General features: G+C 42.7%; 1 protein-coding gene across 9 annotated transcripts in view; it reads left to right on the forward strand.

The window, feature by feature from the left end:
• Positions 1–17,166, forward strand: part of DLGAP4 (DLG associated protein 4) — a 536,166-nt gene that overhangs the window by 475,156 nt on the left and 43,844 nt on the right. The window contains exon 1 of one of the 9 annotated variants that reach the window (XM_053313666.1): positions 14,799–14,823. The exons of the other annotated variants lie outside the window; for them this stretch is intronic. Within the exon in view, the coding sequence (XP_053169641.1) occupies positions 14,814–14,823 (10 nt within the window). The 5' untranslated portion in view covers positions 14,799–14,813. Of the gene's footprint in view, positions 1–14,798; positions 14,824–17,166 lie in introns of those variants that run through there. 9 annotated transcript variants of the gene reach the window in all.

Consider the following 17,166-nt stretch of genomic DNA (forward strand, 5'->3'; position numbering starts at 1 on the left):
AGGGACATGGACTGCATTTGTATAGCACTTATTTTATGGATTGGGACTCTTATGAAGTGCGTCTAATCCAGGCCTGCACAATATAAGGCCCAGGGGCCAGATTCGGCCCACAGTGACTATTTTACTGCCCCCCAGGTATCCTGCAGCAACAAAGGAGCTAGAAACTGCCTTATAGCACCATCCTGTGCATGCTTTCTCAGAAATGTGCTCCATGGTGTGCCCAGTGAGGAGGCTTACTCCCATGTAAGCATGCCTAGCATTGCAGCCTGAAAGCAACAACAATTTAGGGAGAGGACTTGGCATTTGTTTGGGGCCGGCATGTGCTCTAGGGCCCCCACTGATTGAGCAGGGACTGGACCTATTCTCTGTCCAATATCCTTGGTTGAAACTATGGGTCCATTGACAGAGGGAATCGATCCACACGTAACTAAAAATATTTTTAATTTTAATGTAATAATGTGCTAAAAATGACTTGGCACCTGCACGCCAAGTTGTGGATGGTTCTGGCCCACCAGGGCATTTGAGCTGTGTAGTCCTGGTCTAATCTATCCAGTCTACGTGTACTGGATTCTTCAGCCCGTGCTAGTTTTTGTTTTGGTCTATATAGCTCTTGGAATGGGTTGCAAGACCATCATTTGCTGTGTCCATCAGTTGCATCGGCACAACTGGCTTCTCAGTGGCTGTGCAGGAGTGTCCTTGGGCTTGAGGTCCCTGACCTCACCAGAGATTCTTCCTGCATATCTGGTTATGCAGGAAAGTGTCTGACCAAGAGTACAGGAAACTGTCACTTGTACTTTCCCTTTTAGTATGACCTTTTCCACTAAAGCAAGATCTTACTGTTCTCTTATATCCTATTACATAAGTAGCAAGTATTAGGCAGCTCTTACTGGGAACAGGCAGACAGGTCTGACAATTACTTGAGCATTCTGCACCTACAAGGTGCATCTGTAATTATAGCCTTGAGGACAGGAACTTGGGTTTGCCTAAACACAACAGGGAAATAACTTGCCTAGCAAGAAAGAGGTTGCCTGTTAGAATCCCCGCTGGTATGTTTCCCAGACTATGGGAAACACCTATATCGGGCAGCAGCAATATAGGAAGATGCTGAAAGGCATCGTCTCATACTGCATGGGAGATGGCAATGGTAAATTCCTCCTGTATTCTACCAAAGAAAACCACAGGGCTCTGTGGTCTCCGACTCAATGGCACAACTTTAATGTTGGTTGAGAAACTACTTTGGAAATGATCTACCTTACATTCAGGTAGGTGATTCTCATAGTGTCAATGTAAAACTGGAATGTTAACAGACTAGTTTCCTTATACTCTAGTCTAGTGTGGAAAACTGTGCATTCCAAATTGTAACATGGCCAAACATTCAAAGAACTCTGATATTTAAAATATCCTTATGTGGTTCTCAAGAGCCAAGAAAGAATCACTACAAAGAGTGAGAAGTATCCATGGGGCTACATTCCTTTTCACTCCTTATTTTAAACTAGACAAGATGGCAAGAGATCTGTGATTGGATCTCCCATGGTGTTCCAAGAGTTAAAATCAGTCATGGGATTTAAGGAAGGACCAATTTAAGATGCTGGGAGAGGGTGCTTAAACTTCCTGATTCACATTTCTTCCTTCTGCTGATTGCCCTGAGATGGACGAAACATACAGGTTCAGTACTCTTTTGTTTTCATCTGTGGGCTTAATAGCAGCTAGAGGACAACTTAGATTGGGGGAAGGGTTTAAATCCCCTTTGTTAGTGCTGGTTTAAATCCCCTGAGCTCTCCACGACTACTTCTCACTCATTTTTTAAACATGCATTCACATACTCACACAGTGCAGATCTGCTGTCTTATACAGTTGTACCCAAACACAGAAGTATCCAACTTGCCTTGCGCAAGTGTTATCCTTAGGCTGTTGGAACTTCACTCCAATAGTTCTGCGTTAACATTTAAATCTTGTAGGGTGAGTTTTATCTTGTAGGGCGAGTTTTGACATAGCCATTTTTGGGCCTGATATCCTGTGGGTGATGCATCTTGCTCATAGACAATACTGTGAGTAGTATAAACCATGGGATCCACCCTCAACTAGAATCCTCCTATAGAGGGTTTTTAAACTTTTTTTCTTTCTTTCTAAAGAGAATCACTTCTTTCAAAGGATCACCCAGGGATGACTGCTGCATGCAGGCGTGACCAGCTCTCAAGATAGTTGTTCCTGCAGTGAGGGAGAGATTTCTTCATTTGCTGTTGCCTGCTGTAGTCTCTCCTTCTCTCTGCACCCTCCCCGCCCACCCTGTGCCTATTCTGAAGTGCAGGATATTGTTGTTCCCGTATGGCTGGTACACTGCCACTTGTGGTGGCATCAGGCCAGGCATAGCAGTGCCATGTGGTCCTTGTGGCAGTGCTTCAGACACATGAAGAATAATCAGCATGACCTAAGCATCATGAAATGCCACCAGTGGTTGAAAAGCACTGTTCTACTGGCAACCTGCATAATCTTTTTGAACAAAATATTTGCACTTGAGTACAGATGGGCATTGTTCCAAAAGCCATGTTACTGATGCTTAAATTTATTGATTGATTGGAACATAGGAACATTGGAAACTGCCATATACTGAGTCAGACCATTGGTCTATCTAGCTCAGTATTGTCTTCACAGACTGGCAGCAGCTTCTCCAAGGTTGGAGATAGGAAACTCTCTCAGCCCTATCTTGGAGAAGCCAGGGAGGGAACTTGAAACTTTCTGCTCTTCCCAGAGCAGCTTCATCCCCTGAGGGGACTATCTTGCAGGGCTCACACATCAAGTCTCCCATTCAGATGTAACCAGGGCAGACCCTGCTTAGCTATGGGAACAAGTCATGCTTGGTACCACAAGACCAGCTCTTCTCTCCTCAATTGATTGATTTGATTTGTATACCGCCCTTCCAAAATGGCTCAGGGCAGTTTACAATTAAAAACAAACCACTAAAACAATGAAGAGCTAAAACAAAAATGAAAAACAATATAACAACTAACAATTAAAAAAAATTTAAAACAAGAATTAAACAGTTGCAGTAATTAAAACCCCCGAAACTGGGTTAAAATATTAAAACCGATTTAAAATACTGCTGAACTGAAAAAATTAATCTTGTTAATAGTCAAGAACCCTTTCTTCTGTGAATTACATGAGCCTCGTGGATAGGTTGTTGGGTTTCTGTCAATATTGTCAACTTGTCCTGTTGGACAAGGTGCCTAGCATTTGTTAGCATATCTGTTTTGGCCATATTGGTAGCTAGAGTAACATGACATTTTGTTTTTCTTGGATAAGGATGTACGTGTTGCACAGCCAAAAACCTCAACCCCAGAATTTTACTACTTTTGTTACACAGCAACTTTACACTAAGTTCTCTTTTAATCAACTTCTGGTAAAGGAACAGAACAGCTGTTAGATAGGTGGTGAGTCCCAAACAAAAGCAAACTGCTCTGGGTTAGTCTTCCTAATAATAAAATTGAGAAACTCTTGTGTGTGTGGGTTTTTAAATAAATGGTGTTTCTAAAACAAGCCCTCCCCACTGTGGAGGAAGGAGCTGATAAGATATTCCCCTCAGGGGATGGAGCTACTCTGGGAAGATCATCTAGGTTCCAAGTTCCCTCCTTGGCTTCTCCAAGATAGGGCTGAGAAAGAATCCTGCCTCCAACCTCGGAGAAGCCACTGCCGGTCTGTGAAGATGATACTGAGCTAGCTAGAGAAACCAAAGGTCTGACTCAGTATATGGCAGTTTCCTATGTTCCTAGGTTCGCTTGAATCATGCCCACCTCTGCCTAACCACATATGAATCTATCTATCCATAGTCCAGCTCCTAACTTGTATTTCTACTTTATCAGTATTCCTTTTGGAAGCAACTGCATTTTTAACTGGTTTATAATAAAGAGCAAATGTTTAAAATTAGCATACACCTGGATCTCTTTAGCTGGGTTTCATTTTCAAGGGCTGCAAGATACTGCATCTCAGGCAAAGCACTCTAAAGAGCTTCCCCTGTGTTCAGAGCTGGAGCCAACTCCAAAATGCTATTTCTAATTAAAGGGAAGAGGTTTTCCTCACTTCTACACATTTCCCTTCATATGTCATTCATTGTGATTGTCTCATTTGTTTTATTTATTTATTTAACATATTTTTATACCACTCAAAACGCAAGTCTGTGGGCTGATTACAACAAAACAATCTCAGGTAACTGCAGAGTTTTTTCCGTATTTATTTATCAAATTTCTATGCCGCCCAAAATTTGTGTCTCTGGGTGGTTGACAATAAAAACATAATTAAAACAAAATGTAGACATTAAAAAATTTAAAACTTAAAACAGTAAGTGATTAAAAGTCTGGGTGAACAGATGTGTCTTGATTGACTTCTTGAAAGCTGTCAGAGATGGAGAGGCTCTTATTTAAACAGGGAGCACATTCCAAAGCCTAGGGGCAGCAATGGAAAAGGCCCATCCCTCTCCAGATCCAGAATAGGCGGTGGGAATCATGGCAAAGAAGACGTTCTCTTAAATACCCAGGGCCTAAGCTGTTTAGGGCTTTATAGGTTATAACCAGCACCTTGTACTTTGCCCAGAAACTTATCGATACCCAGTGCAGTTCTTTCAATACAGGGGAAATATGATCTCTCTGAGATGACCCAGAGACCAACCTGATTGCCACATTCTGTACCAATTGCTGTTTCCGGATTACGTACAAAGGCAGCCCTACATAGAGTGCATTGCAGTAGTCAAGTCTTGAGGTTACCAGCATATGTTCCACCGTTCTGAGGTCGTTCATCTCAAGGAACGGATGCAGCTGGCATATCAGCTGAAACCGATTGATAGAAGGCACCTCTGGCCACCGCCTCAGCCTGGGGCACCAGAGAGAGGTTTAGATCCAGAAGCACCCCCACACTTCATACCTGTTCCTTCTGGGGAAGTATGACCCCATCCAGAACAGGTAGATCAAAATCATCTCTCGAATTCTGACTTTGCACAATAAGTACCTCTGTCTTATCTGCATTAAGCCTCAGTTGGTTATCCCTCATCCAGCCCACTACTGTCTCCCAGGCAGGCATTTAGGGTGCAGTGGTGGAGCCTGACCACCAGCGGCCTGTGTGTGCCTGCGGCAGCGGCCCCACTCCCCCTGCCCCTGCATCTGATGTCAGATGCAGGGGGCGTGGTCTGGCTCCCGAACGGAGCTGTGCAGCTCCGTTCAGGATTTGGGAGGGAGCGACTCAGGCTGGCACAGTGCTGGGCATTTAACTCCCGAAGGGGCTGCGCAGCCCCTTCAGGAGTAGACTCGGGCTGGTGCTGCATTCACAGGGAAGAGCTGCTCCGTGCCGTGCCACAAATGCAACGCCGGCTATTTAACTCCCGAAGGGGCCGCGCGGCCCCTTCAGGAGTTAGACTTCTGCTGGCACTGCAGCCCTATTCTGCAGGGAAGAGCCGCTCCTGGCTGTGCTGTGAACGCAGCAGCCCTTTAACTTCCGAATAGGGGACGTGTCAGGACCGCAAAGCGCTGCCCCTGATTGGGCACAGCCCGGATTCTTTGAACCTGTTGGCCCAGTGGTGGCTCCACCCCGTTAAGGTGGTTATGCCTTCACCCGTTGATGTTGACATGGAGAAATAGATTTGAGTGTCATCATCATACTGAGAACACCCTGCACCAAATCCCCCGATGACTTCTCCTAGCAGTTTCATGTAGATGTTAAACAACGTTGGAGACAATATGGTTCAGATTTAAGAACTGTCTCCAAGGGACACCATTTGGAACCTGCCCGAGAGGTAGGTACTTAGAAAGTGAGCAAGGTTTGACAGAAGTTTCTGCAGAATCAGGCAATGGTTCCATTAGGTACCTGGTAGAAGGCTGGTCTTTGTAGAAAGAAGGTTACAAGGTTTTGTACACCTCTCTCTTATAAACTTGATGAGCTGCTTTCTTCCAACTTTCCCCTTTTAACACAGGATATAATCCAGGATAATGGTGAATAATGGGAGACTGAAATCTTGTGTGGCTGCTAATCATACAGGTCCTTCGTTACCTGCAGTCTTGGCACCTGCAGTTTCTAGTATCTGCAGATGGGTATTAGAGACCCGGTTTCTTTATCCGCAGTACAAAAATAGGCCAACATTTACCTATTCGCCATTGCTGAGTGGCCGGAAATAACTTGGAAATGACTTTCAATGTCACTTCTGGCCACCATTTTACAACACAGAGCCATTTTGAGACTTTCTATTTAAAACCACCACCACCTTTTTTTGCTGAACAGTTGCTCAAACTTTGGCTGGTTTTGGGTGGTGGGGGGCATTGCTGGAGCCATAGAGAGCAAGGTATTGTTGATTTCTACTTTTATTTCTCACCCCTCCCTGCTTCTTTAGCATTTTGTGTGTTTGTGTTTTTTTGGCAGGATAACTACAAAACCTAACCCCTAGATTCCAATAGGGTGTTCCTTTATTCATTTTCTGTACTTGCGGAACCCCCACGAATAACGAGGGCCACCTGTAACTGGAGGCATACATCTTTTGCATCTTCCAGAATCCTGAAAATGTCTTAGACAATACCATGGAGTCCATTAAAAAAGTAATGATGGGTGACAGGGATTAAAAGAGGAGTGACAAAAGGCCTGGCACCTTCACTGATGCCTTATCATTCTCTCAGAAAGTGATGGATGTTATGTGCTGGAGTAGATGTGTCCACTTCCTCAGATGTAAAGAGCTCACTGCCCTTCATCAGTCCTCTTTTTCCCTTCTGGTAAAAACTGCTATATAGTGGAATGTGATGTTAAGTCTTCATTTAGATTGTCAGTGGGTTGCGAAAGGTTATGGTCTAAAGAGACTGAGAACATTTTAACTGAGACAAAATGGCCCTGAGAGGAACATAAACCTTTGAAAAATTGGGGATTTAGCATTACAGATCTTCGTTTGACATACTGCTCATGCCTGGCAAATCTACTCTAGTGACCAGAGTTTTCAAAATACTTGCATTCCTGGTAGCTAATATCACTTTTAGCCAATTATCACTTTAACCAAATCTTATGGGGCTGAATAAATATTGAAGAGTTAATTTGCATTAACAGCATATGCCAAGGTACCTGACAGTGATGCATTAATATAAAAGCCCCAAGCTTGCAAGGACACTACCCGTCTCAGGTTCTTAGAGTGACCTGGGCGAAAGGGTCATACTAGGAGCAGTGCCTCACCACCTTATAGTATCTGGTGTGTGTGCCTAGGGAGCGTTGGGATGCAGTTTATGGTGCAGCCGTGGAAAATTGGAAGGGAATTCAAGTCGTGGGGGCAAAGTGCAATGCAGCTGGCATGGCAACTGCCCTATCCCATCCTCCAACCAGAGTGATCAGCAAAGCTTTGAAGTATAGCTGAGACATACTTTTTAACGCATGGGCTCTGTCTCTAAATAGAGGGTGCAGGCGCTGAATGCAAAGTGATAGTCTAGAAATATGCTATCGGTGATTGACTGCTTTTTAAAATAGGTATTAGTGGGACAGCAAAACCCAAAATTGTGGACCTAGTCCTGCACCATAAAACTGGCCATTATAATATTAAATGGGATATGTGGGGAGCAGGATCTTAGCCCCATGAGGTTCTCTGTAGTGGTTTAATGTTTGTTCCAAAGCTTCTCAGATTATGGCCAACTAATGGCATTCAGAGAGAATAATGTATGTATTCTGGCTGAAAAAATTAAACTGTTAACAGTAGCAGGATTTTAATCAGCTACTGTAAAATAGATTTAAAATATAGAACAGCATTCTTAACAAGTGGGAAGAGTGATTAATTTTCTCTCTTCTCAGTGGACTAGAAATACCTGCTTTTCTTCTAGGTTTCTTATTTCTTCACTGACAGAGGTCTGGGTTTCTGCTTCTGTAGAAAGCAACATGATGTGCATGGAGAGGAACATAAGTAATTAAATTTGATCATTCCAATGACTTCAATCAGTAAAGAAGCTTCATGAGGATCTGATCAATCAACCGTTTTTCCTCTCTCCTCTTCATGTAGCTCTTACCCATACCTAATTAAGCTGTACACTTAAGCATTTTGAATTCAGAATCGTGATGGGGCACAGAAACTTAATTCTTGAATGGTATAAGCTACGTTGGAGACCAGCTTGAAAAATGCTGATACTGTTGCTGCTGGGTTGTAGGTGAAAAGCCTGATATCAATTAGTGAGCAGTCTGGTATTTAAATACATACACATGCTTTGCTTGCAGAAGGTCCTGAGTTCAATCCCTGGCATCTCCAGGAAGGTCTGGGAAGGACTGAAATCCTGGATTGCTGGTCCTAATAAAGATGTTACCAGACTTTGACTTTTGAATACACTAAACAAAAAAGTGTTGCTAACACTCTTTAAAAAGAAAGAAAACCTAACACAATCTTGATCTGTAAGGAACACATTTAAACATGGTGACTGACAGGAAGGGCAGCCCTCCATCCACATTAGGGACCTGGTAAAGCTGTTCTGTGTGACTTGAGAGGCAGCCTCAACTGTGATGTGATGGGGCTGCAGTGCAAAGACTTAAAACCACTTATGGATAACTGCCTCTCAAGTTGCACAACAGCCCCACTGGGTCCCTAATGTCAATGAAGTGCTTCCCATCATGTTGCCCATCAGGTTTATAGGCACAAAGATGAAACAACTAGCATGAGGACAAAAACACACATGTCTAGTATACGTGCTTGTGCTTTGAACTGGGATCATATCTGATTGCTTTCATAGCCAGTGAACCTCTCACATAGGCATGGCAGAAGGAGGGAGGGAGGCAAGATCATACTTAACAGCTCATTTGTAGGTAGAGTGAAAGGTGTGGAGGCTGAAGGCATCTGAGTCAGTTTCATGTACTGAAGCCCATTGAGATGTATGTATCACAATATTGAGAACTGTGGGTTTCTCTTGTGACTTTCAAGTTGATGAGCTGTGGAGTGTGGAGGATATGTTCTTTTTAAGAGCTGGCTTGTGATACAATACCCTTCCAGAGTTGTTTAATAATTAGTTGGTATGTTTGGCTATCCCTGATAAAATAGTCTCCGCTTCCCTCCAAAATCCCCATTTTCTTTTACATTCTGGGCATGTATTTTCAGATCTACTAGTGTTGTGTTTGAGTTTGTTTCCCATGTGTTACTTCAATTGTGGGATATTCTCACTGAGTACAATCTAAAGTGAACTGTGAGACTAGAACAAGAATACTGTAAAACTTAACCTTGTTTACTAACTATAATATAGCCATACAAGTTAATGTGCAACTCATAGCACAGTCCTGTGCATGTTTATTCAGACACAAGTACCTTATGTCTTACATAAGGTCAGACATAAAGTAAAGGTAAAGTGTGCCATCAAGTCGATTTCGACTCCTGGCGCCCACAGAGCCCTATGGTTTTCTTTGGTAGGAGGGGTTTACCATTGCCTCCTCCCACGCAGTATGAGATGAAGCCTTTCAGCATCTTCCTATATCGCAGCTGCCCGATATAGTAGCAGTGGGGATTGGAACCAGCAATCTTCTGCTTGTTAGTCAAGCATTTCCCTGCTGCACCACTTAAGGTGACATAAGTCCCTTTTTAAGTGTGCATACGATTGCAGCCTGAGTTATAGATCTCCTGCTCATAAACATTTCTGGGGTGTGATGCTCCATGTTGAGTGTTGCTCTCGTATGCTCTAAAAGTATATTAGTTACCACCACCTACTTGCAGTAGAGGGTCTGTTAAAATGCCCCTTGTTTCTGCCTTTCCCCTTCTATGTGAATTAGGGAATCAATCTGGTATGGAATGAAGAAAAAGCTGCACTTAGTTGGTGACATCATAACCCCACAATTGTAAACTATGGGGACTTTGCTTTAAAGACCAATGGATCTGTGATGCAAGCTGGCAGTGCTTACTGCCAAATTATCTTGGGAATGTGTTGTCTGTTTTTCTGCACCTCTTAATGTTGACACTCCCGGCGCTTATAGCTGCAGCCAAACATGTGGCTGTTCTGGTTTTTTCCTCCGATGAACACCACATTTTAGGTAGGCTGGCATCCAGTTACATGAATTCAAATTCTGGGTAGGTGTAACTGGCAACATGGCTCTTTCCCTTTCCTCTTTCTCTTAGATGAAATAGAGCACTTTCTGAATTAGCACATTTGGAATTAGAAGAGACTAGTAGACTCCTGTTGACCTTCGATTAAGTTTACACAGCGAATAAGATATGGCTTTGTCGTGATTATGGGATGAGAAAACTGTCTTATCTGCAGAGTGGAACAAAAATAAATACTATTGACATGCAGTGCATTGTTTTGCTTTATGATGGCTGTATATACTAGATAAAACTTCTAAAATGTGTATCTTTTTGGATGATGTAAAAAGTTAGCTAGAGATAAAGTGGGCTTAAAAATCCTGACCTTGACACTGGAAAATTGGCCTCCCCCCCCCCTTTAAAACAAAAAAACAAAAAAAATTAAACACCCTTTTGTTACATTTCCCTATTGTTCAGACAGCTTGCTTTAGGATGGAAATGGGTGAAGAGACTAGCTTGGGATGCTTAGAGCCAGGGTGATATGGTTCTACCCTATGTGTCATAAATAGAGGTTGTATTTAATTGTGAACTGTAAGATTGTTTATACTGCACAAAAATGTGGTATGGTTTATTTCAGAATACAGCAGTCTACTATGTAGGGAGTCAGAAGTTATCTAAATATGCATTTATTTATTTGTTTGTTTGTTTGTTTGTTACACTTATAAACCACCCCATCCAGAGGTTCTAGGCGGTGTACTTTAGTAGTACTTTGTTTAGTAATTTATTCTGAGTATATAGCTCAAAAACACTGCAGTGGGATATAAGATAGCATGGGCAGCACATTGTTTGAGGACCCATTTTCTATTGCCTTGCACGTGGATATTAGCACAGTCAGAAATTTATTTAGAATATTAATTTAAAATATGTATATTCCACTCCTCCAGTACAATACTGCTCGGGGCGGCTCATAACAGTAAAACAGTAAAATATAAAACTTAACACAATAAAACAAATCATTATGTAGAATAAAAACAATGAAAACACACCCAATTAAAATTAATCCACCAGGTTGTAGTAAAACACATTTAAAAGCCTTTCTGAACAAGTAGGTTTTAAGAACTTTTTTCAAAAACCCTAAGGGAGGGAGCATGGCAAAGCTCTTCTGGGAGGGCGTTCCAGAGCAGAGGGGCCACAATAGTATAGAGTTTATAGTGCAGAGACTACACTGTGGTCTTCCCAAGAGAATAGAGCCTGCTGTCAAACTGTGGTTTAGAGCACTTAACTTGCAGCAGGCACGGCCTCTTTCCTGCTTCAGGGCAAGATGGGCCTCAGAGTTGCCCATATATAGTTCTAGTTCTGGAATTATTTAATAACTGCTCTCTAAAAATAAACCCACAATTTAGATCTGCCATATTATGAAAAGTGATTTTATAACAGGCTGCCAATCCCTCACTGATGCTGTTCTCACATGCAGGCAAGACCAGGGAAGCCCACCCCAGTTTTGCTTTTGTGTGAGAACCACAGGGAGCCGGTTAAGGGTGCAAATGCACCATTCACCCAGGCCAACTGATCCTGTGTCGGTGTCACGCAGCACCCACACACCAGCAGCCTCCTGGACCATGTCAAAGGACTCCCCATAATGCACCATGCACTCACCTGGTACATTATGTAATATCTTTGCCCCCAAACTTCCCTGCTGGCAGCAGAAGCCGGCAATCATCTGGGTGGGCGATCTGCCCAACCAGCAACAAGGAGAGGATAATCTGTGAGGGAGGTAAGATTTTGAGGCTTCCTCCCCTCACCCCTTCAAGCCCTTCTCACGGATCGTGAGAAAGGCCTCATGTTTAACTTGATGTAGTCTTGATTCATTGACATGTTCTGACCAAAATCCCTGCCTCAGCTTGTAGCAGAGGTTGAGAAATCTTCCCAGACAGGAGTAGCAGTTTCCAGCAGGCAGCTGTCTAATGAGAATGTGAGGAACCTGTTCCCTAAGCAACCAAGTATGTGGGCTGTCACTAAGCAACAGCCATCTGGAACCCAGTTTGTGTTTCTTGGAATGTACCAGCTATTTGGCGGGCCAGGAGATTAGCATACAGTTGTAGCTGGGTGCTGAAAAGACGACAGTGCAAAGTATTTTGCCAGTTTTGTGTTACTTTGAGATCCACAAGAATTACAAAATCAAAGTAAAATGTGTTTTGTTCTCCCTCCTGCCCACCACATATCACTTTTAAGTTTTTACTAGTTCTAAAGACAAATTATTTGGGGTGCAAGAGAAGTTACAAGTCTTTCTCTTTTTATAAATATGCTGACAATACTTGTCTGTCAATAATTTTTGCAAGACTCCTCCTTGTATTACTTCTCCCATATTCATCTTGAGAATGAAAAGCTGAAAAACTCCTTGATGCATGCTTGTAATATGCATATATATGTTCAACACTTGATGCAAGTTTGTCCTGATGCCTCTGAATGTTACATAAACAAATGTCTTATCCTCATCCACCTTCCACCCATTTTTCTACATGTATTATGTATTTAATGAATAACTATTGAAATTCATAACTATTGAGAAGCAGTATTTAGGGAAGACAATGTCTCAGTTGCATGTTTTTAAAGGGAATCTTTATGAACTAGTTATGGATATCTCTAGTTGGATTTTTAATGTTTTCTTCTTCAGTGGCATTAAAATTGGGAGTGTTTACACCTCGTTTAAAAATTTGCATTCGTTACCTCTGATGAAAACAGTGGTGTTTTCCCAAAAGGCTCTTGTGCTATACAGGTAGTCATATTTTAAAAGTTAAGTCTGTTTATGTGGATTGTTAACACTCTGCATGTGGCTACATCATGTCTAAACTGTAAACGAACATTTCTAAGTAAAGGAACCCCAAAGCCTGATCTAAATTATTGAGCTTGTGGCACACCTGGCTAGGATGGATACGCTGACTAGCATAAGGGAATGGCCAATGCCCAGGACTTCACTTGTGCACAACAATTGATGCTTTAATATCAGGAATGCCCACTGGCACCAAAGAGTGATGTATCATGCAGCACTTATAGGTGGCCTTCATTATCCGTGGGGGTTCCATTCCCACCAATTCCTGTGGATAACGAGACCTTGAGGCTCTCCACACGAGCACTGTGGAGAGCCTGCAGGGCTTGTGTGCAGGCATTGTGGGTCAAGCCCACTCTCCCCGCACAAGCATTCTGTCCTCCCTGGGCAGCTGGATCAGACACCCACACGATCACCGGCTCTGTCATAGAGCTGATAGGGGCGGCAGGGATCAGGGGACACACGGCCCTTGGAAGTCCCAGCATGCCCCACACAAGTGTGCGGGACATTCTGGGGAGATCTCCAATGCCGGGAGGCCTGTTGGAGCCTCCTGGTAGGGGAGCTCATCTTACAGTCAAGAAAACGGGGTTAGCAGAGCGCTCACTCTACTAACCTCCTTTTAGGGGAGGGCTGCCTTGGCGGGCTAGCCGCCATTGAGTCACCGGGCTCACCCATGAGCCCAGTGGTTCTCACGATGGGGGGAAACTGGGCTGGGCTCCCTTAGCCCACCATGCAAGAACCGCCATGCAAGAACAGAATGTTGGTGCTGTCTTTAGAATCTGGCATCCTATATGAATCTTCATCCTTAAGCAAGCTTTTAGGCCTGGGAATCTGAAGATAGGACTGAAAATGCTTGGCGATGGGGAGCAAGGGAAAGATTGGCTTCCAGTGGAGTGGAGCTTCAGTGACCTGTATATGGATCACAAGCAGATGGAGAACAAACTTGTGCCACGTAAAAGCATGTGCATACTAATTTGTAAAATCAGTATCACTTTCAGAATAAGCTTTTCTTGGTGCATATTTTAGAGCAGTCTTAAAGGTCTAACATCCCTGATTAGTCTCTCATTTTGCAAAACAAACCGTTGTGATGAATAAGAACAACTTCTTGCAACTACTGTGATGTGCTATGGCTGTATAGCATGACTACTGTTCTGTTGGCAATATTTTTTCAACCATTCTCCAAAATATTTGACATGATCATAAACACAGCCTTTTGGAAACTTACCCTAGCATGATCTCTCAAGCTCTTATAAAATAAGGTTGATTTGTATCTGTTTCCCACCCTGTACTTTTCTCCATTACTGAAAATGTTGTATGAGATACAGTTGCAATTTCTGATTTGAAGGTGTCAGGGGCAAATCTATCTTTCTTCAGGTATACATCTCCTGTTTGTCCCTTTGGAGACAAGGGGACCATCTTATTTATGTATTTTTCTATGTAAACCACTCTGAGAACTTTGGTTGAAGAGTGTTCTATAAATACTTGTCACAGTAATAGGACTATATCTAGATGAATGAGCTGATGGGGGAAGAGGGGAGGGAAGTGATGGGCAAGGGGACCAATAGCCACTTTTAAACTATACATCACAGCTGATGGTCACTGGAGCCTGATTATGTTGCTAATGGTCTCCTTGGAGACAAAAGAGCAGCTGATTATAGAGCTGAGGTTTTGTATGGTGTTCTTGCTAATTTGCCATGGTAAATTCCCAGATCAGGTGAGCTTGAGTTTAAAATCTGAGCTTCATTCTACATTCTATTAGATTAAGGCCTGAGGCTGACCCTGTCTTATTGTTTCTGTGCCATACCTCTTTTTTGTTAAAACCAGTTTGTTTGAGTCCTTCTACGGGATAAATTTAAATAGTTTTGTGTGAAGCTACAAAGTCCTTTGGAGTGGATATCCCAGTGTGGATAAAACAGTAAAGTAATCACCATTGGAAAAGCTGGTGATTATTTCATTAATCTTCAGAATGTGGCTTTAAAAGTTGAGCTCTATCGCTTCATGAGAGAGGGTACTGTTGAGCTTACTTTGTTAGTAACTGTCTGTCCCTGTAATTCCGTTTGCAGAGTTTCCCTTGCTATGTGAGAATAGGGTGCGTTACCCTACTTGCTACTTCAAACAGCATGCGAAGCAACAGGGCATGGCAACTATTAAAACAGTGTGCAGCAAGTTCTCTGTTCTTTTTGAAGTTTAATATCTCTTTTTTTTTGTTCTGTATACTCCTTTGCTTTATGAATTACTCAGTCTGCTCTCACCAGTTCTGGTTCTTCTGACTTAATGCTCTGAGGATGTTGCAAATGGTGGTATTGGTTAGTTCACTCTAAAAATAATTATCCATTGAGAATTTGTGTTGAAGATAAAATGGTGACAAAAACCTTTCTGAGTTAACTTAGTTTTTATGAAGGCCTAAAAGGATTGGTAACTTGAGCAGCAAACTACAAATTCATAATGGCAGAATGGAGGCCCATCACTGGAAAAGGAAGGGGGAAGATCTGACTAGACCCTAGGAATGAAAACATAGGCATGGAATAACCTCAGGAATGCCACAAGGAGGAAATAACCTTTCAATCCAATTTCCTACTTAACTTAAATTGACTAAGGCAGTGGAAACACTTGTTTGCTACTCCCCCCCCCTTTCACTGCTGGCCTTTCCCTATTTTAGTGTCAGATTTTCAAAAACAGCTGCAGCCAGCACTATACAGTGTGCAGATAGGTTCTGCTTCTATAGCTGGGGCACTAAACATTCTTGAGAAGCTTCTGCATTGAGGGAGGTGGGCGTTGAAGTGTTTCTGACTTGGAAGTATGAAATGAAACTGTTTTGGCTTAATACCATTTGGGGTTGGGCTATAGTTTAGGTCTGGCTTCACTTGACACTTAAAGGTAAAGGTGTTCCCTCCAGTCAGTGTGGACTCCTGGTGCCTACAGAGCCCTGTGGTTGTCTTTGGCAGAATACAGGAGGAGTTTACAGTTTCCATCTCCCACGCAGTATGAGATTATTCATTTCAGCACCTTCCTATATCACTGCTGCCCAATATAGGTGTTTCCCATATTCTGGGAAACATACCAGTGGGGATTCTTGCTCTCTAGACAAGTCATTTCCCTGCTATACCATTAGGTGTACTTACCTTCTGTTTAATTTAACTTGTATGTTAAACCTTGCACAATTCTCTTAATTGAAACCTCTTCCTGGGGCAGATGGTGGGAGAACATATGCACATAGAATCCAACACAATCATCTTTCCTCCTCAGTTGTGTGCTATTTATGGAATGTATCCACTCCAACATGTCTGTCTAATGTGATTCATATGATTGTTAAATGTTAAATATTCTTTGCTTACAAAGCTTTCAGTGTGTGGATGGGGTGGAAATGACAGAACGCTTGATTCATTTCCTGAAATCAATGGAGGTCTATTGCTTCAAAACATTCCATAGTACTAGAATATTTATTTCTTTTCCTCTCCCATTTGCAATTTTAAAGCAGGGAGAAATGTTGTGCCTCAAAGGATTAGCACACTTTAAAATGGCTTATGTGAAGGAATAAACATATCTCTTAAGACAGGGATTCTAAACTTGGATCGCCACATGTCATTGGACTACAATTCTCGCCATCCCCAGCCACAATGACCTTTTGGTTTAGAACCCCTGCTCAGTGGTATAGTACAGGGGTAGATGATGTGTGGCTCTCCAAATGTTGCTGAACTACAACTCCTATAATCCCCAGCTGAAATAAATTGTGATTGGGATGATGAGAGTTGTAGTTCAGCAACTACAACTCTGGAGAGCCACACATCGCCTACCCTTGATATAGTAAATGAGTGTGAGTGAGTGAGTGAGTGAGTGAGTGTGTGTGTGTGTGTGTGTGTGTGTGTGTGTAAACTATCAAAACCTCCCACATCAGTCCTGGGTTACTGATGCTGGTTTGCTAAAGAATTCAAAAATTGGTGTTTTCTCTTAAGACTCTTAATGGCACAGCAGGGATATGACTTGACTAGCAAGCCAGAGGTTGCCGCTGGTTCGAATCTCCACTGGTATGTTTCCCAGACTATGGGAAATACCTATATTGGGCAGCAGTGATATAGGATGATGCTGAAAGGCACCATCTTGTACTGTGCAGGAGATGGCAGTGGTAAACCCCTCCTGTTTTCTACCAAAGACAACCACAGGGCTTTGTGGTTGCCAGGAGCTGACACCGACTCGAGGGCACACTTTACTTAAGACTCTTAAGAACAGGTTTCCTTACTGACCATTAGCCCTATATACCTCCAATATGACTAGGATGCCCTTTCCAGCCTAGGATGTATTATACTCAGTGGTGCATGTGCCGCAGTTCTGTTATACTGCAATTCTGTATTAC

This window comes from Hemicordylus capensis, chromosome 4 (genome assembly GCF_027244095.1).
Source record: "Hemicordylus capensis ecotype Gifberg chromosome 4, rHemCap1.1.pri, whole genome shotgun sequence".
In the NCBI taxonomy this organism is placed as follows: Eukaryota; Metazoa; Chordata; class Lepidosauria; order Squamata; family Cordylidae; genus Hemicordylus; species Hemicordylus capensis.